The following is a 26193-nucleotide window of genomic DNA, read 5'->3' as shown; positions in this document are numbered from 1 at the left end:
GTTTCCACTTCAGCGAGGGCCGGGCCCCAGCTTTCATTGGTCTGTGTGTCATGACGTCAGGGAGGAGGCCGGGCGTGTCGGTTTGATTGACGTCGTGTGCTCTGGTAGTCTGCTGCGGGACCGGGACAGACAGCTGAGGGGGGTCTGAATGTCCAACCGGGACGATCGGCGGACTACCGCGAAGTCGCACGCGCCATCCACAGGTAAGTCACTGCTCGTGATCATATCCGAAACGTGGATGTTGGGAATTCATTCATCAACTGGCACTATAAATGGGAGACAAAGACACTTAGCCGTGTGTGTGTTTGAGGTACAGCAGTGGAGTTTGACAGAAGAAGGAAAGGTTCGTCCCCTCTGCCTGTCAGAACAAGCTCCACTCCGACACGTAACAGCTCGCTGTGGGCGCTTACTGTGGACCCGGACGCGTCCTTTCCTCCCCCCTTTACTCCTGCCTATCGTGGCGAGGGATACATGGGATGGGTTGTAGTCGTAAGTGTGCTTACGCCACAATGGCTCGGATGGGTAACAAAAAAATGGCCGCACGTGTGGCGAGATGGTTGAGCGCACGGTTGTCCGGTCAGCCAAAGCGGCTCAGGCGTTTGGCACGGGATGTGGCACACTTGTCCAGATCCGCGCGGTGCCGATTCCAGGAAGATAAGAGGAAAGAGCTGCGGGTTGTTGCGCTGACAGGATGAGAAGGCTGGAACACGCGTACGTCCCAGTGTGACTGACTGCAACATTCACCAGCAAAGGAGGGTGGGCTCAAGGAAAGAACAGAGAGCGAGAAAGATATATTTTTTACTCTGTCATCAGACCAAATTAAAACTCTTTTATTTCTTTTATTTTCTTGACTAGACAAAAACTTTACCAGCGAGCATCAGCACACTCTGAACTGTGAGCTAAAGCTGAATGAAAACACAGCAGACCCTTGGCTTGGCACAAACTGGCCAACCAGAGGTACAGCTAGACGACTGCATTGATTTTTATTTTCTGTCCTCCACTGGAAATGAATGAGTGCACCATCCCATAATAATCTCCTTACATGATGTCAGAACCACTTTATGCTGCCACTTAATCGAAACATAAAACCAGGGAGACTTCCTTGCTCAGAGGAACACAGCACAGGTTGACTTGGCAAGCTTTATAAGCAGTTTAGCATCGTGCACGTGACGGGGGAAGCCCATGCACATACACAACATCATTGTGGATCTGTTGACACAGGCTATGCAGACCCCTGAGAGGAATAGATGTATCTTGTTGCATCTTAACAGGCGCTTATGGGTGTTTCTCTGTTCATGTCAATGATCTAATCAGATTTAGTGACTCTCTTAGTGTAAACAAAAGGAGGAAAGGAAGGAGACTGAGTTAGTTCAGTACATCAGAGCAAGTCTGTAGTGGCTGCTGGGGATGTCCTTTAAGACTTCTGAGTCATGATTCAGGATGACCTTTATTGTTCTGCTGAAGTAAGACTTCTCAGCCCGGCTATGCATTTCCCCCTTGTGTCATCTCGGAGTTAAACACATGCCCCCGGTCAGTGAGCCATGCTGAACCCCAAATCCAACCCTCCGAAGCTTCGTCGTTTCTATTATTAATTATCATGTGTGGGGAGATAGGAGGGAGGGTAGAGACATAGAGCAATGGACTGGGGAAAGTGGAGTGACTCAGACCTCCCAGCTATGAACAACACATGTATGAGAAAGCTGTTATCTACATAATAATCCCTCCCTGCCCTCCACCAGGCTGCACCTCCCTGTTGTTAACGTGTAACTGACACCATAGTAACTGTTATCATGAGCAAATGGCATCTCTGCGAACACCAAACTAAGATTCAAACGCAAAGGAACATTATTTTGAAAAGAACCTTGTGTCAGAATCGCTGCCAGGCAAATGTCTGGCAGTTTTTGCTGCAGCCTATACTGCTGATTCACCAGATTTTATCCATCACAGAGGCCTTAAAGAAGCATGCCACTACAAACCAGCAATAGAACAAGCTGTTTGCCAAAAAAAGACGGCCCGGTTTTACATGTCTTTCTTGCTCAAATCGGTAAATAAAAGGTTGAATCTCCTTTACAAACTCCACAAAAACTAAGTGATGAAAATAGGGAAGATGATAGAATAAATATCTAAGATCAACAGCTTCCTCATTTGTTCTTTCTGGAAGCTTATTTGCATTGAGATGATGTAAGGCCATCGTTAGCGCATACCAGATCAAAGTCTCGGTCCATTTCCTGGAGGAGGCTCAGCTAGCAGGATACTGCAGGCTGTAGTTTTAGACAGAGGTTAAATCTGATTGCAGTATTTGGCAAAAAATAATTTTAAAAATCCAAATATGAAATAAGACAAAATCCTTCATTTTCCTTATCTCTTCTCCCCTTTTTACCATCCCACACCGCTCATCAGATTTCTCATCTTTAAACTTTTGCTGTCATTTTTAAGCACTGTTGCATCACCTCTCCCCGCTCCATCCCCTCCCTCTCTCTTCCTTAACACTAACGATCACTAGCAGGAGGCTGGGAACGCGGAAAGGCTGCAAAGATGCAGGCATGGCCATGTGGCGGGTTAGATTATGTCAAGAGGGTACTTGTTATTAAGATGATGCGAGCTGGGCGCTGAGAGTTTCTGACGAGCTGTGTAATTATCTCCTCCCAAGCTGTGAGGCAAAGCGCAGACATCCCAGCAGCTGGAACCTCACCAGAGAGGAAATTGAGGTCATTTCTTGGTGATGTGTGGAAATCGCTCCAGTGCAGAAATTTATTGCCTTGAAAATGGTGGTGATTTGAGCATCGGGTGATGAGCAGAGGTAAGCGTGAATCAGCAGAAGGATGGAGCGGTTTGCTCGTCGTAGAGGTGGATCGGGAGAAATTGAGGTGGCTTAATCAACTTCCTGCAGCTGCAGTCATAAAGTGATGACTGTTTGGGAAACATGGTTATGGTTAAAAAAAAAATTAAGCATACACTGATCTGCTAAGATAGCCATCTTAGGGGGTCGCAGTGTAATCCTCTTATTGAGCAGCTGGAGTGACCTACATAGGGTTTGTCTGGAGGCAGAAGGTGATGGGTGAGAGGCACGACATCATGTGATTGGAGTGGTTGTATGAATAGCCAGTTATTACACACTCATGTACATTTTCAAATAAACACTGTTCTTATGTGTCTGCCACTGCAGCTCAAGGTTAAAGGAAGTTTACAAATTGCCCTGTAAACTTCCCCTCGAACCAGCCAGTGAAGTGACATCTTGACCTGAAGGCAGGACAGAGCTCACTGGCCTCTTTTGTGATTCTCAAGTCACTAAGAGGAACTAAGAGTGACAGCTGCTCTCAGAGCCCAGTTCTCCGCAGAGCTTGGGGCACAGGAGGATACAGAATAGGGGTGGACAGAATATACAAACATCAGCTGAATAGTTCTCACGGGATGGATGCCTTATGGGGCAGGTTCTGAGTGTGCATTTGTGCTTCACAATCCCAAGGGGCGTAGCACTGTTCACCGTAGACTATAAACTTGCAAAATGTGCTCACTCCCACACAGCAGGTCTCGGGTAGAGTGCAGATTTCCTGCTAGCGTGACCAGAACCGGAGGAATTAAAACCACACATCCCGCTGATGTTCGCCTGCGCCTTTAACAGCATGCATATGCACATGCACACGCACGCATGTTTACATGAGTGAAGCGGCAGTGATGTTTTGTACAGGAACAAACCCTCTGATCCTCTCCGTAATCCCTCTTCCATTAGCCGTCCATCATCTGAGTGCTTGGCAACGGGGAGGAACTCGGAGGGCTCGTTCTTTCATACGGACCAGCCAATGGCAGCCAGGAATGCAAATCACCATTTTCTGTGATTTTCCGTCCCGAGAGTTGGAAAAGAGGATCAGACTGCAGAGGTGTTGAGACATCAGAGGAGTTCTGAGCACAGGACATGCTGAGTGAAAAGGGGAAATTATGGTTCAGCGGGGTTAGCGTGTTGGCTGTCCTTCTACCTGTAGAGAGCGTCTGTTTTTAGATGGGGGTAGTGTCAAAAATAAGTTGTATAACCAGTCTGTGGGCTACTCTTGCTTGTCCTGTTGTTGACCCTAGCTAGCCAAAGAGAAGAGTAAAGTTACAACATACAAAGAGCTGAAGTTCACCAAAGAAAAGTGTCCACTGGCAGCCACTGTCTGTACTTTTCATGCTGTATTTGTGATTTTTTGAATGTTTTTTGTTTTTGTTTTTTTTATATTTCTCCCATTTTTATGAACTCTGATGTCACAGCCTTCCCTGTTGCAGTCCACTATTCAACCAATCAGCATTCACCCGATGCACAGCATCATCCAACTCAAGCAATGTTTAGTTGGGATTTTGAACAATTGCACAGAAACATGTTTGCATTGCTTAAAACCCCTGCCATAGGGTCAGTGCAGGCAAATGAAGTCTGGTAATTCATCTCTACCAATTCTGCAGATAAAAGTGGTCAATTATCCAGCTAATTCAGAAGCTTGTTGATGGCTACAAAAAGCCTCTTATTGAGGTCCAACTTGCTAAGGAGCATTAAACCAAATATTAATAGTAGTGTATGTATATATATTCGAGCCTGACTGGATACTTTAGGCCCTGTTTGGATTAGAGAAAAACCAAAATAAATCCAAACATGTGCAGCCAATTCTTCTTGTTTTGGCTTAAAAGTCATTAAAGATGTATTTGTACAAACAATACACCTCATTAAAAAAACAGTTTGAAGAAATCATTAAAAGCTTAAATTTATCATGATATTCACGCCCATGATGAGTGTGTGTGAACGTCTGACTGCAACATATGCAAACAGACACATTTGTGGAACCATAAATTCAACATAAGACATATCAACCTGGTCACTGAGGAGCTTTGTGCAGAAAAAATAAGCTAAGCAAATATCCATCAGATTTTTATGGACCTTTAATTACAAAAGATTATTTTTGCGTTCCTGTGCTTATAGCTAGACAAGGTTATTTGGTAGGTTCTAGAAAAAGTGAAAGGGCGTTCAGCAACCACTCTCATGTTTTCTCTCTCCTCCTCTGAACTTCCCAAGACTTGAGAGGCTTTCTCCACAACCTTGTCTAATCTTTAAAGGATTGTTCTTTCTTTTTTTCTTCAAGACTCCTAATGTGCCTTTTATCTGGTCCTTATTATCATGCTCTAAATCTCTCTCCGCCTCGGCTCGTCTGACATTCTCTCACTCCCTTTTACACACTCCTCGAAATGCCAGATTGTGACCCTTGCTGTTTTTTGTTTCTTCCCGTCTAATGGTTTTGTTTTTAGGGGGACAGATATAATATTAATACAGATAGTGCATTCACTAAGGCACTTTATGGATGTGTATATGAAGTGGTGAGTGCTAAATAACTACCAGTCCAACTAACCATGAAGACTCTACTGCTTTGTGTTTCTACTCTGTGTTGCAGACAATCCTGGAAGTACTGTGAACAGTAGCGCTCGATCTGCTTTGATCAGCATTATTTCACAACGGCTCCTTTGCATTTTCTTCTGCATAATATTAAACAAATAAAAGGTTTTTATACTGACCAACATATACCAATACTGAAATACCTGGAAAGGTCCGATATCAGCCAAATGATATATCATAGGGCTCTGTTTCTTGGCTCCTCCCTCCTCATTTGGCCCCTTCGATTGGTCCATCTTGGCTCCCTGCCCCTTGATGCGGATGATTAGGCGAGGAACTGCCTGGTGACTTTGCCTCTATTAACATTCTTCCAGGGGATATCTTTCACTTCCAGTGAGCGTGCAGAACCTGATTTTAATCTGTGTTGTATAATGAACTGACCCCTGTACTCTCCCTCTTGTAATAGTAGGTGACCAGTTAGCTCTGGTACGACTGGGTGAAAAAATACTGCGACAGAAATAAGAGATAACTGTTAACAAGTGATGGGTGGAGGTTACTTTGTGTTGTCATCACCTTTTTGTTAATTTTCTGTAGTGTGATTTTGCAGGAGGGTACTTGTTACGTAGGGAGCGGCTTAAGACAAAGATGTACCTGCGATGTGTGTGTTAGGGGAGTATATAAAAGAAGATTACTTTCTTGATTTGAGAGGTCTTCCAGATCATTTCCCATAATAAATAAGCAGACATAACTTGCAACTTTTATTAGACTATTGAAAGCCTTGACTGCTTGAGGTGAGAAAAATAAAGGGAACGTGAAAAAGGCTGAATGCAGTGATCATGCAGTTATCAGTTATATGGAATAACAGCATTTCAAAGCAGGTTTTTCTTCTTTATGCTGGCTTGCATTTTGTAACGGTCCATTTCACAATGGCTCTTAGGGGCAGCGTGAATGTGTTTAACTCTGCCAGACTTTGCAGTTTTATTAGACACAATTAAATATCGTACAGCAGAGCAGGGCATGTTGCTGGAAGGAGCAGTGCTTTCTGCCTGCATTCACAGTTTAGACAGAAAAGAAAAATAAGCGAGGATGCGGTGTTTGAAATGGCTTTTATGTGGCTGATGCAAAAATCCTCTTTGTGCGTGTATAAAGCTAATTCTGACTACTTAGACCTGAAGGTTCATTCTTGACAATGAAAACAGGATAAAACATTTTCCTTCATATATGAAAGTCATCAGCAGACTTAAAACGCCCATGTTCTGAATACCTCATGTGCTTAGAGAGTCCTTCAAGGTAGGTGGGAATGTAGGATATAAGACAAAAACAGGGTTTGTACAATTCTAACAAGTTAATATGGTATGATCAACTTCATTCTTGAACTCTCTTATCCTTTTTGTATTTTCTTTAAGTAGTCTTCAAGCTTCTTGAAGGACATTCAAAACTCTTTTTTGGATGTTTGGATCTTCTCTGGCTGCTTTTTGTTTTGTTCTATAACAAGATGATCCCACACTGCTTCAATAATGCTATGGTTCACACCTTGCAGAGCTCAATCCACGACTGACAGTGTACCATTGTCTGTTTTTCTATCCACGTATGCTTTTACAGTTTAGGAACATTGTCATGCTGAAACGTAAGCTGTTGCCAATGAGACTCTTTCCAGAAGGTTTGTATGGTGGATCAAAATCTGCCAGTACTTTTCTGCTTTGTAATTTGATCAATTTTGCTAATATTCCCAATACTACTGGTTAAAATGCAGCCCAAAACCATGGTAGAGTCTGCACCATGCACCATGTTTTACAGATGGCTGCAGACACTCACTGTTGTGTCTTTCTCTTGACCTGCTTCGTACCTATTGATGAAGGTTTGAACCATAAATTTCCCATTTAGAGTCCCTCCACCATCAGACCTGTTCCCACTGATTTTCAGTCCAGTTCTTGTTTAATTTGGCATAACTCAGCATTTTCTCCATGTTTCCCTTCCTTAAGAATGGCTCCTTGACAGCAATGCTTCCACTGACACTGTCTTTACTGTATTTTCATCTGTTTCTTAAGGACATGACTTTCAGATACTGTTTATCTTCTTTAAATTGTTTTGTTAGGTCTGCCCCCTTTTCCCCATAGATTCGATTAAAGAAATGTGAGCAAATTATGTGTTTTTGCGACAGGCTACTAGTAACAAAGTCCTCAAAGATACAATTTAAAACTGAGAAATGCACAGCTTTAGTAACACTCCATCTTTTCTTCTGTACAGTTTCTTTCTTGAATATCAACTGTGCTGGATAAACAGTGAAAGAATGACTGTATCTGCATTACAGTGTGCAACAGCACGCTGAGACAGAAAAACCTGTAATACGACACCTCAGATGCTGGCAAACCTCTGCATGAGACACAGACAGGTTTGTAAGTCAAAATGAGAAGAGAGGTTTACTGGGTGTGAATGCATACCGCTTCGTCATTACTTTCAGAGAATAGTGGCCATTTCCCACACAATGCCAGCTGATGATGCGGGCATCGCTGAATAGCTAAAGACATTAAATTGTCAGGGATTTCTGTCTAAAGGCATCCCATGAGAGGAAGGGATGACATAGACAGATACAAGTGATAATTCACAGGGAGACCAGAGTTATTGGGTGGGACTGGTAAGCACGACTGTGTATCTGAATCCTCAAGTGAGTTTATGTGAGGAATGATGAAAACTGGCGAGCAGCAAAGCAAACAGGACTGAATATTCATGGCTCATTCGGATGATTCTCACAAACTTTCACACATCTCCCACCCCTTCCCCTGTCTTTTCAGGTCTTCACAGTTGACTGATGAGCAGCCAGTAGGACTGGGCTTGGGCTACACCGACTGGCATAGGTAAACACAACTTTCTCAACCCACCGGAGATGTTGAAATGTGTTTTCTTTCTTGCATGCTGACATGATTTTGTCGGTTCGCTGGGAGACCTGCCAGCCAGAACTGTGTTGGTCAGGAAATCTTTACTTTTAAAGATTTACTTTTGAATAAGTAAGAAAGCAGCTGGTTTTGTGTGTGTGTGTGTTTGTGCTTGTGTACCCGTGTGGATTTCACTTTTGACAGCACTTCCTCTGTACTTGAAAGGGCCATGCTGATGTTAAACCAAAAGCGTGGGATTAAAGCCTCAGTTTTATATAACCAAACTCTGTATATATTTATTTAGCGTCCCCAAATCTTACCTGACTGTGACTGGCTTCTCTCTCTCTTCGCCTTTTAAAGTACCAGCATGCATTCTTTTATATATACACAAATTTGCTCATTTCTGAATAATAGAACAATTGCTTTAATAATTTATAGCACAGTCTTTCTTTGCTCATTATAGATCTGGCGCTTGTGGATCAGTTGTTTGTTTGTTTTTTAAGTCTGTGCAGTCTTCCCAGGGTGCTTTCTTATGGCACGGTGCTTTAGTTCTTCTCATGCAGCTGCTCTGCCTAAGTTAAATTCTGTGTGAAGTCGGCAGTCGCTGCCTTACTTTCTAAAGACGAGCAATTAGATCGACGTTTTAGAGAAAAAAACCTTGCGTGTGCGATCAGCCGTGTCGAGTGCCTGTAGTTCAGTTGGATAAATGTGCCGTGACACCGCGCTGATGGCCAAAGGGAAAATCTCTTGCTTCCCTCTGCACTCAGAGTCGTTGCCAGTGTGTTGCAGTGCGTCGCTAAAGGCCATTTCAGCCCTTGCCAAGCACAGCTATGTAGCATACTTCAGCCCTGTGGACATGTTTGAACACCAGATATGGCGAAAGAGGGAGAGAGAGATTTTGTAATCCAGTGCTTTCGTGGCAGGATTAAAATCCCGTGTCCTGAGTTGGGGGAGGGGTTGACTGGTATTGCTGAGGATGGGGTGGAGGGAGAGGCGGAGTGGATTAAAGCCTACAGATTTGCTTCTTGCACAGCTGTGACGCTCTGGGAGGAGCCTGATGGGGGCAGTGGGAGGAGTTTGTTCTAGATTATTCTCATTTTTGCTTCCATGACTTTGGTCTTGATACAGAAATGGGGATTTGAATCTCAGGTTAAATCACAGCATACCCTTCGCGTCTTATATGGTTGCACTGATTCAGGGGGTCTCAAGCTGACTGTTGTTTCTTGCATAGCTGTAAAAATTGAAATGTCTGTCATTAGTCAGCCAGTCCAGCACCTGCTCACTCAGTGCTCCTTTACATGGTGACCATGCACATCGTCACATGTGTTATACAGGCGCAACTGACCTGCTTGTAGCTGCTTTCTGCAATCCAGTTAAGTACTCTTGAATACAGCAGTGTAGGGTTGGCTAACTGCAGTACTTTACAGTAGTGTCACTGCTGACATGATATTATAAGTTGTGTGGTTCTTGTGTGGTTGATGCTAATCTTTTACGTAACATCATGCTAGAGCTAAACGCATCAGAGCATTCAGCCAATGTTTGCTCCCTGTCATCATAACATCTAAGTCACATTTGTACGCACAATGTATTTATTGTGATTATGCTTTTTATGTTATTACTCATAGAGTAATGGCCCATAGGCTGGCCTCCTACAAAAATGGTCTAATTGGACTGTGCTGACATGGTCAGGCAGCTGTTTGTCTCTAAACCAAGTCGCAATCAGATGACAGACTAGGGGAGAACTTCCAAAATATGGAGTCAATAATGTGTTTGGTATCACATCTGCTAATGCTAGCACTGCTTAACCAGCAAGATTCCTTGTAATATTAAATGGAATGCTAATTTTGCCTGATAAAAAATAGGCTTTAACAAGTACTTACTGAAGAAAAGGAAGAGCCAATACTTTAAAGCAGGGGTAAGCAATGGATTTTTCCAAGGGGCCACATGAGGAACTGGGACTGTTGTTGGGGGCCGCACCACTAAGGTGAACTGAATTCTGGTCAGTTCCTAATTTTATCCCTATATAAGCTTATCAACTGTCTTAGAGTGCCTTTTAGTATTCACTTTAAAGCATGTAATTTAAACATGTGAGCTGTACTGAACTTTATGATTATGAGCTTTTATTTAGCTCTTAGCAACTTTATGCTGCAAAGCCTCAAAGTGTTCTTAGTGAGTATAGCAACATAACTTGCCTTTTATTTCCAAGAGACCCTTGCTGTGATGTGTTAAAGTATTCTTTGTGAAATGTTACTTATTATCCTCAATATAAATCAGGACAGACAGGGTCAAATGGTTATTAAGATAATATTTCTGTTAAGAAACAGTCATGCAGCCAGCAGCTTGTGCAGACGTACTTAGGCTAAAGGCAGAAACAAGAAAAACTGCAGTCCAAATAAATGTGCATAATCCTGTCAGCACCTCGAGTCTACTCATTTAATGAGATGTAAGGTGGTGAGAGGCACATTCATTTTAGGGGGGGAAGCAAAAAATTAAAGAGAAAAGGCTCCCATTGGGCTGAGGAAGAATCAAAGAGTTGGACGACCACTGAGGGAATTTGTGCGAACACAGTGTGTGCACAAACTGAGAGTTTCTGGCTTTGAGCAGAATAAGTGTGAATGGGAGCAAGAAGGAGGACAAGAATGGGAATGTAGGGTCAGGCCCTCTTTAGTAGCACTTATGTAAGATTACTTACATAATGACACATTCAACTAGTGTGTGTGAGTGCGTGTGCCTTTGTCTAGACAAGAAGGTTAACTTGAGTTTGGGTGGGGTCAGGGATACAAGAGGAGGGGTACTCAAGCAGGCCTGGTAAAGGAGGATCGTGGGATTATGTGTGTGTGTGTGTTTATGTGTGTTATCAAACGAGGCGGGGGTGGTAGTATGAGAAGGTATTAAAGTCAGAGTACAGGGAGGGAACTAGCCGGCACTGAATGCATGTCCACATCTGTGAGTGCGATCCAGCTTTCTGCCTCTCTCCGTCTCATTTCACGCCTGTCTTTGCAAACTCGTCCAACCATCAGCCTCTTTTCCTTTCTCTTTTTAAAAAAATATCTTCCTTCAGCTTTCCTACTTCTCTTCACTCCCCTATCATTCCTCGTCTCTTAATATCCTCTGATATTAATCCCATTCTACTGTCGCTGTCTTTGTGTCTCTTCTCTCATTATTCGCCCTCAATCCCCTCTGTCTCTCTTGCTCCTATCTCCCCTTTCTGCATTTTTTTTTTTGAAGTGTGGAGGGTCAGCAGTGCCAGAAAAGACAAGACAGAAGACATATTGGCAGAGCTACTGGTGGTTTACTCGTGGTTAGCCTTAGCATACTTGTGGCAACAGGGAGGAAGAAGCACAGCTTGGCGATGGTCACAGCAATGGAGGATTCCTGTCCCAATGGGGCACGGGAAGAGGAGGAGGTGACACCCCTGGGACAGCATGCCGTGGAGGGGCCCCCGGCTGTACGATCCACCCAGGGAGCAGAAACATCTGGAGGTGAGGACAGTAGGAGGAAGATGGGAGCTTTCAAATATTAGGATGAATAGTGGGATATTGTTATCTTTCATTTAAGATGGAAGGCTTTAGATGGGTAACTCCAGTGGTTTCTTCAGCTTCATGTGGAAAGTCTTTAGAGCGACAGTTCCCAACATTTATATCCCCACAGTTGTGTCAGATTTGCTTGAGTCCCCTGTGATGGATACCAAGCAATGTATTCGTGTGAATAAATAAAGCCTTGTCCACACAGGACAGCAGTTTGTTAATGTGCGTTTAATGCAGCTGATGATTGGTCGCTACCAGACAGGCTAGGTAACATTAATGTATTTACTATTCTGTCATACGTCAATCAACGGTATCCTGATTGATTTATCAGTGGGCCGATATCATCATCATTTATAAATGAAGATTAAAAAAAATAACCAAGTAAAGTAACAAATACAAAAACTGTGAGCGACGAGGTTGTGCAGTTTGCCCACGAGAGAGCACTCTGCAACTTTCCCGTTGACAGCACATATTTGAAAACCACAACAACCAGTCTATCGGAGCACTGAATTCCAATAGATAAGACAATTTTTCTATTTCTAATGCTATTTGAACGTTTATCCAAATCTTTTAGCAGTTATCTGTTATAACCAATAATTTCTCACTCTTTATTAATTCATTTTAGAACTGCTTTATTTGACTTTTATTCTGTTCTACTTTGATTAATTCTACTTTGATTATTTACTTGCAGCTATAAGTTTCAATTAATTTTTTAAATCCTTTGTCCGTTTTAGCTAACATTTAGTTAGCTAACATTTAGCTAGCTAAAACCTGCTAACAATATTTAACACACATCAGTTTATTCAGTTCTCTTTTCAACAGTTTATCAAGTAAAAGCCAACTAATTCAGTCATTTATATTATGTATTACTTTAAGTTAGCATTTCAGATATCCTTGATTCTTTCCTAAGCAGTTTAAACATGCTCTCAGTCCTCCCAGTTAGTGCCTTGGTGTTACAGCTGACACAGGATAATCAAGTGTAATTATGTTTAAAGTAGTTTAGGTAAACAGCAGTATTTCAGCCTACCTTTGGGATCCAGTCGAGCGGTTAAGAAGCGCTGCTTTACAGCAGCTTTAGCTGTGAGAGTCCCAGGAACTGCACTGCACTTCTGAAAAAAGAAAAAAACACCCTCAGATATATTTTGTTATGGATGATGTGTCAGTGGAGTTGCTTCTCTGACAGTCATCTCAGAAGCTAAAAGTAATAAATAAATAATGATACCATGTTTAATACAAGTTGCGAGGTTTTTTCTTTCTCCTGGGATTTCATTCCTTTAGAAACAGAGCAGTGATCTCTGCATCAGCATTCAGTGCACATCGTGCTCCTAGGTGTGCATACCGATGCAGTGGTTAGATGTTGCAGACAAAAGTGCCACAGAGGGAGAAATTACAAGGAGGTAGAAGAGAGTGATTCATTATATGTGAATAAATCATCTGGAAAAAACAACTGTTTGGTGCTGTAATCTAACAACTCCTTCAGGCCACAGCGTTTGGATCTCTGTGTCATATTTCAAAAGATTATGTAGACTTTAGTTTGAAGGCTTTAGTTCATTTCCCAACTTTTACCGGACAGAAGTTTTAACAGGTATTATGCACAGAAGCGTGGACGAGTAAGGGTTCCTGTTGTCGGGGATGCAGTAAGTAGGTAAAGGTCAATGAAGACGACACCAGGATATACAAAAGGTTTCAGCTGTGTGTTATTGTGTTTATGCTTGAGGCTTTCACTCCGGATATGTTCATGTTTTGCAGTAAACATAGCTTTATTTATTGCATACAAGTCAAAAGTTAGTTGTGCCATGGTAGTGTTAAGTTTCCATATTCGTCTTGTCTGTGTGTGTCTGTGTTTGTGTGTAGACGCCTTTTCCCGAAATGACCGTTGCCCTGTGGAAGATGTGTGTGGTTCCCCCAGAAGAAATAAATTATTGTGTCCATATGTCCGTACTGAGTCTTAGATTGTGCTGTTGTGCCTTAAATACACAAAGCTTCATTGATATACAGGTTTGATTGTCTGCAGTGCTGTTTTTAACCTTCTTCCCCCCTATTTGTCCTTCTTAAAGAGGATCATAAATATTTAAGGTCTGTTTTGCACCGAGCCTGTTGTTTATGCAGTCTCCCTGCGCTCCTGTGGTTATCAGACGCTGTAGAGCTCGAGTTGAACCGTGACTGTTTCAGTGCAGCAAACCAGAGAAAGCAGAATTTAAACAGTGATTAAACTGAGATCTAAATCACAGAGAGGAATTCATTTGGATAGAAATGAGCAACCAGAAGGAAACGTGTGTTACACAAGAGATGCTACTTTTTTCGGTAATATTTTACAACTCTCCCACATGGTGTGATGCTGCAATTTATCTTGGTTAAAATGCATTCCAAACTTTTAATGCTTGCACCTCTTTTACATAAGGAAAAGCTGATTAAACATTTTTAAAGTGCACGTCAGCAGAGCTGCGCTGTGGTCAAGTGGTAAAGGGTCATATCGCATTTGTATAAATGTCCTGAGCGGCTCCTCAGTCCAATACGACTTCGATTCCTTTCTTTCTCTATTTTTCATCTTTTTGTTACTGTTTCTTTTAAATAAAAACTAAATGTCCAATATTTTTTAATAGGTATACATGCCAGATTGCAAAACCTACCAAAAATATAATATATAGACGTCAGCATTTCATAATCTGTATTTTCAAAGCAGCGATTTGGTATGGGGCACTTTATTCTAAAGAGGGGGCTGAAGTCATAGACTTGATGACATGGAACATGTCTCAGGGTTTAAGAGTAATAATGGGTTAGTGAAGCAAAACGCAGAGTGAAATCATAGAGTGAATCAACCGTATACAAGTGCTGACCGGACATAGTTATTACCCACATAGGTGTAAAATGACACACACATACACATACATTTCCAGGGATTTAAATGGCTAAAATGTGCTTAGATTGGCTTTAAGACACTGGAATTAGGGCATTCAGCTAGCTGATACCTACAGTCCACACCTCTCCCTGTCTCTGTTTATGTTAACAGCATAGAGGCTGACTGCATCTGAATCCAGGAGCCTTTAGTTGAATGTTTAGGGCCTTGAGGGAATCTGGAAAAAAAAGCACTTTGAAGCTTTAAAGTTAAGCTTTTTTAAAGTGAATATACACAACTGTGCACAGCAGATCAGGCTTAATATCCTAGTGTGCGTGTCTGTGTATACAAAGTATGTGTATCCAAAACTCTCCCAGAGAACAATACATGGTGTCTGTCGGCCAAATCAGCTCTTGACTGACAGCGCTGACTCAGGGTGAGACTGGCTGCCTTGACTCATATTTGCCAGCTGTGTTGTGACATTTGGGTGAAAGCTGGCCCAGACAATACTTACTGTAACATGTTTCAAGCCCAGCTCGTGACTTTTGGGCCACATCTGGCACACACTGCACTTACCATATTGGACCATCTTATGCTGTCTAGGCCACATATCATTTTCAGTGCTGTAATTAGTACCAAAAGCATCCCAGATTAGATCCAGATGTTATCCTGGCTGTGGAGTTTAAACTGAGTGAAAGCATGCCCGTTCACTGCATCTGAAACATTTGGGTCTTCTTTTGCACTGGAGTGTGAGCAGATCTCTTTTTGCTATTGCTTTGCCTTCAACGGTGTCACGGACGTTTACACTCACTGACTTTCAGGCCTGGCTAACTTGGCTTTTCTCTCTCTCTCTGTCTCTGTTTCTCTGGATCTTTGTGTGTCGTCCCATCCGTCCAGCCATGCAGCAGGTGTTGGATAATGTGGGTGAGCTGCCCACCTCTGCCGGAGCCAAAGACATCGACCTGCTCTTCCTGCGCGGCATCATGGAAAGTCCCATTGTACGCTCCTTGGCTAAGGTAGCACACACACATAGCTCAGGGCAAGCAGCAGTGAGCAGACAAACCACTAGCCAGCTTCAAACCCCACATGTTGCTCCCAGCAGTGCTTTGCTTGCTCTGGCTAAGGCGCTGAAGTACAGTAAGGCTTTGATTAACACACAGTGCTATGTGCATCAGACCTAATGCATAATGACTGTAAGAAAATTGTGCAGCTTTGCATTTCTGTGCCTTTTTTATTGACAGTGCATGCACCTACGAACACGCCTTCACTGCTGTTTGAAGTCTAGTGTGCAGTGAGTTCAGTTTAATCGCAGCTGTAGCTCCTCCAGACAGGGTCTCGTCATGTTGTGCTTTTTCAAATGCTCCCTGTAGAGCATCATATCATATCGACAATCACGGCTACTGAGCAAGTCTCACTTTCTGTCATTCAGTCTTTGCACATCCAAATAAATACCAATAAAACCAGGAAGGTTATGAAAGGCAACTGCCATCTTTCCACTTTTCCTGAGCTTCTTTGTCTCACCCAGGCTCAAGAGCAGCTGGAGGAAGTGAAGCTGGAAGCGGTGCAGGACAATAACGTCGAGCTGGTGACAGAAATCCTGGGCGACATCAACAGCCTCAAGGTTAAAGACGACAGCGCGGCTGAGTTGTCTCGAATCCTCCAGGAGCCGCACTTCCAGGTGAGCCAGAGCAAGAGCGAGCACAGTTAGGTACGCTAGAACAGACGCCGTTAACACAAGCACTGGTTATTAACTTAGCTTATGAGGTAATATGTGGCAACCCAAATCACTATGATAAACCAGATGCTGTTTTACAGCACTGTACTTATAATGTTATGTCATAATCAATACATAAATTCTGGTGTTGCTGCTCTCTGTTGGCAGCAATAAAAGTTTCACTGTCTCTTAAAAGCAAAGAGAATATTGACTCTGAATCTGGGAACAGTGTCTCCCTGTGGGCCTCATGAGGAATAAGACTTGTGTTTTATCTAAAGCGCTGTTGTTTATTGTATCCTATCATATTGGTTTTGGCTTTGCTGACTCTTCTGCTTCATTGCTAAATGTCCTGTTATGGCCTCTCTCTATTCTATATTTCTTCATTTAGCTGTTATATATTGACCCTCCATACATTTGTCGAGTGGCACATTGTATGTTTTCATCTTCTGTTCTGTTTCTACATCAACATTCATTTCTTGATGCTCCCTGAGAAAAAGTGGTTAGCTTGAAAAGAATACAGCTTTTTAAATGCAATCATTTCATATAATTATTGAATTGATATATTTCCAAGTGATGCACACTTTTTTTCACCTTATTCTACTTTTTTATTAGCAGTAGTTGTTGTAATGTTACTGCACGTTTGTGAAATGGGGACTGCTTTTCATCTGAACAGTATGTCGTACTCTAAATGTTTCAACACTAGCTACAGTGGCACAGATCAGATGTTTTGGAGCCTGCGCTCATGCATCAGTAGAACACTAACCTTTGTGCCTGAACTTAGCAGGGGCTTTATGCAGGCAGGGCCAATAGGAGGTAGATTTCTGAGCCGAGCGAAGCCCCTGCACCAATCAGAGCTCTTTGTGCCTTTAGCTGAAAGATAAGACTCTGTTGACCTACTGAGCGATAGAGATACGGAGGGCGGAGGGGGGAAAGCAGGCTAGGTGGGAAAAGGAAAACAGATATTACATCACAAACTGAGTGTTTGATTTTACAGACTTTTCGTATTCTTCACCAGTGAGCGGTTGGTGGTGATTTGGAACCAGTAATATCTGGGGAAAAAGCAACTTGAATGAAAGCTGTTGGAGGGATACTAACGAATCAGACATTAAGTGATTAGATTTGGGTGGTTATCCATATTTGGGATTTTATCCATTAGATGATTGCTTTTTAAGCCGCACCTAAATTATTAATATGCTGGTTGGCTGTTTGGAGGTATAACTGTCCCGTTTCACTGTTATAACGTCTCCCAACAGCTTTTCTATTTACTTGAAACATCAAGTCACAGTTTTGTTAATATTACTGTGAGGAAGACTAAATTTCCACTGTGGTCACAAGTGACATTTGAAATAAAACTACTGAGGGAATGGAACTCAGTAGTGTATCGACTTTTCTTTTGTGAAAGTGTAATTGTGCTTCTTCCTCTACAATAAGATGTAGTTAAGCCTTAGCACTCTCCTACCCTCTCCTTTTTTTTCTTTCTCTCAGTCTCTTTTAGAGGCTCATGACATGGTAGCCTCAAAATGCTACGAAGCCCCGCCTCCGACTGAGACAGCCAATGACGCAGCGGTGAACAGCGCTCTTATGCAGGCCGATGCCGTGCGCATGATTGGCATTCGAAAGAAGGCCGGGGAGCCACTGGTGAGAGGAGACTGCACGCTGACTGAATGTGTTTGCATGAGTGTGCCACATTATTTGTTTGATAATTCAATTTAAAATGCTCCAAAAGCTGCCAACACTACAAACATGGTCGATAGGTCACTAAAATTAACAGGGGTGAGGCTTAGTAGAAACCCCAAGAATCAGACGACCCCCACCCCCACGAGCCAGCACCTGGTGACAGTGGGAGGAAAAAACTCCCTTTTAAGAGGAAGAAACCTCTGGCAGAGGCTCCAGGCTCAGGGAGGGGGTGAGTGTGAGTGCGCAGGAATCAGAGGTAATAAAACATTCCTCTCCCTCTTCTTCCTCTCAGGGTGTGACATTTCGTGTGGAGAAAGACGACTTGGTGATCGCGAGAATCCTTCACGGAGGCATGATTGACAGACAGGGTCTGCTCCACGTGGGCGACATCATTAAGGAAGTAAACGGGAAAGACGTTGGCAATAATCCCACTGAGCTCCAGGAGATGCTCAAAGACTGCAGCGGAGGGATCACCTTGAAAATACTCCCGAGCTACAGAGACGCTCCTGCTCCTCCACAGGTGAGCACGTACAAGCGCAGGCACGCACTCTCCTGCTTATGTAACCGGTGACAGATGTTGGGTGGTGGCACCATCCTGACGATATGTCCTACGGCCTTCCCACAATCCCTCGCGCAGGAATTTGAACTCTGGGAGTCCTATTAATAACACTCCAGATGCTATCTAGGTCACACTAGCAGTTTCTGTGTCATGCACGCACTCCAAATACACGCACATGTGTTTGGAGTAATTTCATGCTCTCTGACATGCAGAGTACAGTAGTGTGTGACGCTGTTGTACAGTTCCCCTCAGACACGCTCCAGTTATGTCTTCTGTGTAAAAAAAACCCATATATATCTATATATATAGATATAGATATATATACCTTGAATCTTGGAACACATAAACCTGGAAATGCTTATAAACTGAATGAAGGGCAGTAAAAGTGAATGAGAGGTAATGCAAAATCACTTCCTGCTCTGTGGCTCAGAGCACGCTGCACAGTATATTTCACTGGCTTGTTTTATTGCTTCCTCTGGCTGCTTGTTTAATCTAATGCTCTGGCCAAAGCACTTACCCTTTCTAGCAAAAGCCCATGCAGCGTGTTGACGCAGCATGAAGAGCTGTGTCGGCTGCGGCTGTGGGAAACGGGCCGTAATGGGTGTGAAAGAGCTGCCGTCACCATGCCGACGTGTGAGAAGCCATGCTGAGTTAAAGCTGCTTTGTCTTTCTTGTTGTTTTGTGAACGCCCATCTTCCTCTTGAATCCTAATTTAAGCGCTTCAGGAGCTCACACCTGTGCCTCTGTTCCTCACAGGTGTATGTCCGGCCATACTTTGACTATGATCCCGCCAATGACAGCTTGATCCCTTGTCGGGAGGCAGGTATGGCCTTCAAGAAAGGTGATATTCTTCAGATTGTAAACAGAGAAGATCCCAACTGGTGGCAGGTGAGCCTTCCTTCACAGACTGTCTTTGACTGAACTTTAAACTTTCAATTTTCTAAATTTAACTTTGAACTGATCCCCAGGCATGTCACGTAGTGGGTGGTGCCACGGGTCTGATCCCCAGTCAGTTCTTGGAGGAGAAAAGGAAAGCTTTTGTTCCCAGAGACTTGGATGGATCAGGTGAGTACCCTACCTGTACTTCTTGGCAGTGATGCCAGACCTTTGTGCAAACACTCTGAAAGATTCCTGAGCTAAAACTCACCCAAGTTCTTAATGTCTCTCTTAAGCCGAGGCTGTTTTTGAATGGATGGAGTGGCCTGTGAACTGGTTTACTGCCAGACCTCTAAATCTTCTAAAGCTTTTAGCTGATTGATGGCAAAAAAAAAAGAAAAAAAAATCATGGGTAGTTAGTATTTTCAGTGCATGCCTGCCCCCGTCTGGCCAAATGCTGTAACAGCAAAGATATAAACGTGCATATTTGTCTTGCAGGAATTCTTTGCGGCACCTTGGCTGGAAAAAAGAAGAAGAAGATGATGTATCTAACAGCCAAGAACGCAGGTCAGAATATTCTTCATGGCCTAGATGTTTGGTTAATGTCTTCATTGTCTTTCTCTACAAGTGGCTAACAGCTTTGAAATGTTTTTGAACAGAGTTTGATAGACATGAACTGCAGATCTATGAGGAAGTGGCAAAGGTTCCTGCTTTCCAGAGGAAGACGCTGGTTCTGATAGGTGCCCAAGGAGTGGGCCGACGCAGCCTCAAGAACCGATTGATGGTCCTCCATCCCACGCGTTTTGGCACCACTATACCATGTACGCCACACTCGGGTTTCTAACCGCTTTTCTCAAATTTTGCTACAACAGTGCAACATTTACCTGATTCATGTCTTCTGTCAGACACCTCACGGAGACCCCGTGATGAGGAGCTAGGCGGCAACTCCTACCACTTTACCTCAAGGACAGAGATGGAGGCTGATGTGAAGGCCGGCCGCTTCCTGGAGCACGGCGAGTACGACGGCAACCTGTACGGCACAAAGATTGATAGCATTCACGAGGTGGTCGCAATGGGACGCACCTGCATCCTCGATGTGAACCCGCAGGTATGAGAGGGGTCCAAAGTGAGCGAATGTTAGGCAGGGTTATTTTCGTGCAGTGGAGGGTTTCTTTGACGTGCAGCATTTACTCACTGTGTTTGACCTTCAGTGAGAACATTGGAGAGTTTTGTAAGGTGAAGTTTGGATCAGCGGGACTGTTTGTTTCAGTTGAGTTTGCATTGTTTCAGAAAGTTTGCTTTCAGTTGAGGTTTTATTAGTTCCACTTTTAGATTTAGTCTTTTTAATTAATCTAATATTGGTGGATGTTTGTCAGGGGAAAAGTTCAGAAATTACATCATATATCAGAGTCATGTAGACTTGCCAAGTCTTAGTGCACCAAAGCCTCATGAGACAGTGTGGTTTTCAATTGCAATTTCAGATCTACTTTTAAACTACAATAACCTTGTGTTAAAGGATTTGAAAAAAATATGCTACTCAAAAGCACTTAAAGGAACACATTAATCAGTATAACAGTATAGCATCAAGTCAATTAAACTTCTATGATATCGATCTGATCAGTTAAGTAGCAGAGGCGGTATTTAATGTTTCTTGATTGTTTTTTCACTAGTTTTCCATTTAGCTAAGGCCAGTGTCACTACTGAGGGGATACTTGGGCCCCATAGAGGTTGGACAAAAGATCTAACTCATCCAAGATGGCACATCAACTCATGCCACTACCAGAAGGTTTGCTGTGTCTCCCAGCATTGTCTCAAAAGCATGGAGGAGATTCAAGCAGTCGGGCAGTTACTCTAGGAGAGCTGGTGAGGCCCGAGGAAGGTCCTTAACCCGTCAACCATTAGTCAGTAGGATCGGTATCAGCCCCTTTGTGCAAGAAGGATGAGCACTGCTAAAGCTACAAAATTACCTGCAGTAGGACACTGATGTGACTATGTTTGACCATACAATCAGAAACAGACTTCATGAGGATGGTCTAAAAATGCCTAAGCGTCTTGTGGTCTCTATATTCACTGCCCCGCACCATGGAGTCTGATTGGCGTTACCTGTAGAATACCAGAATTGGCAGGTCCACCACTGCCATTAGTTATCAGGATGAAATCCTTGGACCCATTGCCAGACCCTAGGCTGATGCAGTGGGTCCTGGGTTCCTCCTGGTGCCCGAGAATGCCCGGCCTCGTGTGCAAAGAATATGTAGTCTGTTCCTGGAGGAGAAGAACTCTGGGATATTATGTTTCCATCTATCCAACTTCCCCAGGGCCAGGTCCCTGTTCCAGATCTGGGAGGAGACCCCCAAGGACACCAGCCAGTCTCTCATAAAAAGCATGCCCCAACATTGTGAGACATGCATACAAACTATTGCTGCAATGAAATTTTGCCAAAATGTGTCATTTTTTTCACTTTGATTTGTGGGGTGTCTTTGAATTCAGACCTCTGTAAGTTGACAATTATTATTTCAAATAATGTGGCATCCTTTCATTCCTAACACATTACCTGGTCCATGTAAGTATAGTATAATGAAAACATCTGTGTCTCTCTTCAGGCTCTGAAGGTACTGAAAACAGCAGAGTTCATGCCTTATGTGGTGTTCATCGGAGCACCAGATTTTGATACTCTTAAGGGCATGCACAAAGCTGTGGTGGATGCAGGCCTCACAACTAAGCAGCTCACGGTAGGTTAACAACACCCATGCGTAACAATGGGATGAAGTAAACACACACAAACAACCGTGCTCTCTCACACACACACACACGCATACATAGTGATATGCTTACATTATCTGTCACTGTTTTTTGACATTTGAGCCCTCACTTACATATCATGGGGATAACTGTGCAATATTTTATGTCAACTGTAGTCAATCACAAAAACTATGACTGATTGACTGAGATAAAAGACACACTAAAGACATTTGAAAAAAAAAAAGGGTCTGGTGGTTACTGGTGGCCTGAAGGGAATAAGTTTGCCTCTCATTGTTTAAGATTTTGTTCTCCCCCTGGTTTTATTAATGCTTTTAACACTTTTAAGGTTAAATCACCCTCATATGCTTTCTATGTGGGCCTTACTAAAAAGAGACTGAGGGACAGGGTGGCTTAATATAAGTATGCCGATTTGAATGACCCTATGGCCAAAACACTGCCTGGAAGCAGATCGTGTTACTTGCTGGTCAAACAAAATCCTTCTAAAAGTACCTTAAATTACATACAGTCGTGGTGAAAATAAAGTACACCATCTATCATCTCTATCATTGTACATATCAGAACAAAAAAAATCTGAGATGAACAACAACATACAACATATTATGCTATGTTCTTAAAGCCAAAATGCAGAAGCGTCATGTTAAAAGTGACATAAACCCCTTGATTTAGTAGAAGCACCTTTAGCAGCAATAACTTGAAGTACGACTTCAGTAGTCTCGCACATCGTTGAGGAGGAATTTTGCTCTACTCTTCTTTACGACGTCGTTTGAACTCATTTGTTCTCAGAAGCTCCCACCAAACCATTTGAATCAATCTGAGGTCTAAAAGTTTGACTGACACATTGCAGCAACTTGATTCTTTTCTTTTTCAGTCATTCTGTTGTAGATTTGCTGCGTCGTTTGGGATCATTGTCCTGTTGCATGACCCAAGTTTTAGCTGTTGGACAGATAGCTTTATATGTGGCTCTAGTAGAGTTTGGTATACAGAGGAGTTCATGGTCAACTCTATGACTGCAAGCTGCTCATTTCCTCTGGCTGCATATCATCACGCCTCAAACACAGTGCTTGGCAGTTCATATGAAAGTGTTTGTACTGATATGCTGTTTGGTTGCTTATGTCTCCACTTTGGTTTCATCTGTCTAAAGGACATTTTTCCAGATGTTTTGCGGTTTGTTCAGATGCAACTTTTTAAACTTAAGCATTGCTGCCATTTTCTTCTTAGAGAGAAGAGCATTTCTCCTGGAAACCCTTCTAAACACATTCGTTTTTTTCCTAATTGAATCATCATGAACTTTCACATTTATCGTGCTGAGGCCTGTAAATGGTCTGACCATGAGGTGAATGTGTTTGGAAGTTCATTCCTGGGAAGACTGGCAACTGTCATGAAAGCTTTCAACTTGAATGCTCCAGACCAGCAAGCTGGCAAAGGTTCTGTCTTTATGGAGGTCCTTACATTTGTTGATCATCAGTTAATCAGGCGATTTTGAATTGATTGACAGCACCATATCAGCTGCACATTGCTGCTAATATGGAAGAAGTAAGGGTGTAGTTTTTGTCTTTGTCGTACTGTTTCTGCATTGTTGGCTTAGTTTTTGTAAGACACAGTCTGTTGTGTTATATTTTGTTCTTCTGTTCTTGAAAGACCAGGTTATTTTTTACTATGACCTGAAAGGTAAAACCTTAGAATTGACAGAGGGTCTACTTTCTTTTTTACCATGACTATAAATATCCATACACTCATCATTTGTCCACCTGTCCTGGTCTTCACTGTTATGTGCTGGACACTGACACTCATGCATACAACTTGGATTTATCCCCAGAACTGACCCGTCCTTCATGTTTCTGCAGGATGTGGATCTGAGGAAAACGGTGGATGAGAGCGCCCGCATCCAGAGGGCTTACTGCCACTACTTTGACCTGACCATCATTAACGACAACCTGGATAAGGCCTTCGAGACGTTACAGGCAGCCGTGGACAAACTGTGCAGTGAACCCCAGTGGGTCCCAGTGAACTGGGTATACTGAGGACTAGCACCACACGTTACACTGTCCAGTCTACGTGGGCCTCAGTGACCCACCAACATGTATGCGTGTACGTGTGCGTGTGCTTGTGATCACAAAGGCCAAAGAAGACGAAGGGCAGAGATACTACTGCAAGTAATCAATGAAATCTCATCGCTCTTTCTCCTCTCGGGCCTGCAACTTTTTTCTACTCGAAACTCAAAGGGAAAGAGTGCTTATTTATTTTATAACTTTTTATGAAAGATCTTTCTATTCAGTGTGGGATTACGGTGAGAATGAAACAAACCAACCATGAGAAAAAAGAAAAAAAGTCTTGTCACGTGCTCGGGCCATACTTTTTTGCATTAATTTATTGTTGTAGTGTCGCTTTGTAGTCGTTTTCCTTCATTTTTAAATACTTCTATCAGTCTTCCCTCGCTGACACGGAGGATTCACGGTCGCCACCCGAACTCCAAAACAAAGACGAGGACAAGGCGATCGATGACAAGAACCTGAAGCCGTCATTGTCCAAGAAATCTCGCGGTGTGGCACATGTTGAACGTCATTGCTCTGTTTTCTTTTCACCTTCATTTACTTGAATCCTTAATGTTATTTTTTAATGTCGTCGGCCCCAAAATCCTCAATCGGTTTTCTCCATGAGCGAGGGGCTAAAAAGCTCATCCGGTATGTAAAAGAAAAACAATGTTACGACGTGCTTTTTAAAAGATCAAACACCATGTCTGTTCATTTTCTCTAGTTTTATTTTGTTTTTGCTATTTTTTAATCAGCGTGATGATTAGTAGAGTGTAGCATTCAATCGTTTGCTTTGTTTTTATCTCTATCGTCTGTTTGTCTGCAGTATGAGTGTCACAGTGTCATTGGCCATCATCTTTACCTGCTACAATGTGTTAATGTTTTATTTTTTGTGAATGTGGCTCGAACCCACTCGCTCCTTAATGATCCTCATCTTCAGTGTTGCGGTTATGCCAAAGCCCTTGTGATCATGCTCTGAATCAAATATTAAATTCACAGTTCTTAAATCAGATACAGAATTGAGGAAAAACCTGAAATCTGTCCTGGACTTCGTGACTTTAGGATAAAATGAGTATTAAATCACTTTAGGTGGATATTCGTTGCAATGTACAGTAAATACCATTTCAAAATGCTGAGGGTATTCTGTGACAGCCCTGCTGCCTGTTCAAGTGTTTCCACATCAACCTCATGTCTTCTTTTTACATTTTTATCAGCAAAGTTGTGATGAATAAAATTTGATAAACCTCATAAACTAGTTTCTTGTTAAATTATGTGTGCAACATTTCCATTTATACCTCGTAAGATTCATTTCTGTCAAATCCAGACACACAAAAACAAAATATCAGACCTCAGTACTTTAAAAAAAAAAACTGCATTCAAGCCAAGTCATTGTGTCTAAAAACAACATGTAAAGGTATTTGTGTTAGTAACCTCATACACAGCGGATGCTTTATTAAGTACACCTCTTCTTCAAATGTTTATTGCAAATGTCTAATCAGCCAATCAACCCAGTGCGTTTAGGCGCATAGACATGGGCACGTTGATTTGCTGAAGAGAATGATCAGACTCCTAGCTGATAGGAATGCAACAGTAACTCAAATAACCACTTATTCCAATGAAGGTGTGCAGAAGAGCATCTCTGAATGCAGTACGCTGAAACTTGAAGCAGATGGGCTACAGCAGCAGAAGACCACACCAGGTGCCACTCATGTCAGCTCAGAACAGGAAACTGGGGTTACAATTCTCACAGGACCATCAAAATTGGACAACAGACAACTGGAAACATTTCTTCTGCAACATTCAGATAGTAGGATCAGAAAAAACACGAATGCATGAATCCATCCTGCGTCTTAACGGTTCAGACTGTTGGTGTAATGGTGTGGAGGATATGTTGTTGGCACAGTTTGGGCTCAGACATGAGTCTATGTACATTTCTGGCCTTAGCTACTGTATAGTGGATCTTTTGGAATGAGGAGTTTCATTAATTTACT

The 26193-nt window shown here is 42.7% G+C and overlaps 1 protein-coding gene across 2 annotated transcripts; it reads left to right on the top strand.

Annotated features, from left to right (window-relative positions):
• The first annotated feature begins 90 nt into the window (after positions 1 to 90).
• pals2b (protein associated with LIN7 2, MAGUK p55 family member b) lies at positions 91 to 25454 on the top strand. 2 transcript variants are annotated; one of them, XM_006787636.3, is made up of 14 exons: positions 91 to 203; positions 8143 to 8205; positions 11452 to 11705; positions 15484 to 15584; positions 16112 to 16264; positions 17786 to 17938; positions 18270 to 18497; positions 19293 to 19424; positions 19505 to 19601; positions 19911 to 19979; positions 20072 to 20233; positions 20318 to 20520; positions 22013 to 22141; positions 24017 to 25454. In XM_006787636.3, exons 3-14 carry the CDS (start codon positions 11576 to 11578, stop codon positions 24191 to 24193), a joined length of 1734 nt encoding a protein of 577 aa, XP_006787699.1. In that variant the 5' UTR covers positions 91 to 203; positions 8143 to 8205; positions 11452 to 11575; the 3' UTR covers positions 24194 to 25454. The 2 variants fall into 2 exon arrangements, with proteins under 2 accessions (XP_006787699.1, XP_006787700.1); XM_006787637.3 differs by lacking the exon at positions 11452 to 11705.
• The last annotated feature ends 739 nt before the right edge of the window (positions 25455 to 26193 follow it).

This window comes from Neolamprologus brichardi, chromosome 22 (genome assembly GCF_056152115.1).
Source record: "Neolamprologus brichardi isolate AB-2024 chromosome 22, ASM5615211v1, whole genome shotgun sequence".
Classification (NCBI taxonomy): Eukaryota; Metazoa; Chordata; class Actinopteri; order Cichliformes; family Cichlidae; genus Neolamprologus; species Neolamprologus brichardi.
This window is presented reverse-complemented; position numbering and strand designations above follow the sequence as displayed.

Excerpts from the sequence above, each read along its gene's own strand:
- pals2b (XM_006787636.3), top strand. The coding sequence starts at position 11,576 with ATGGTCACAGCAATGGAGGATTCCTGTCCCAATGGGGCACGGGAAGAG. Across the intron at positions 16,265-17,785 it reads TCCAGGAGCCGCACTTCCAG|TCTCTTTTAGAGGCTCATGA; the intron begins GTGAGCCAGAGC and ends TCTTTCTCTCAG. Across the intron at positions 19,980-20,071 it reads TCTAACAGCCAAGAACGCAG|AGTTTGATAGACATGAACTG; the intron begins GTCAGAATATTC and ends GTTTTTGAACAG.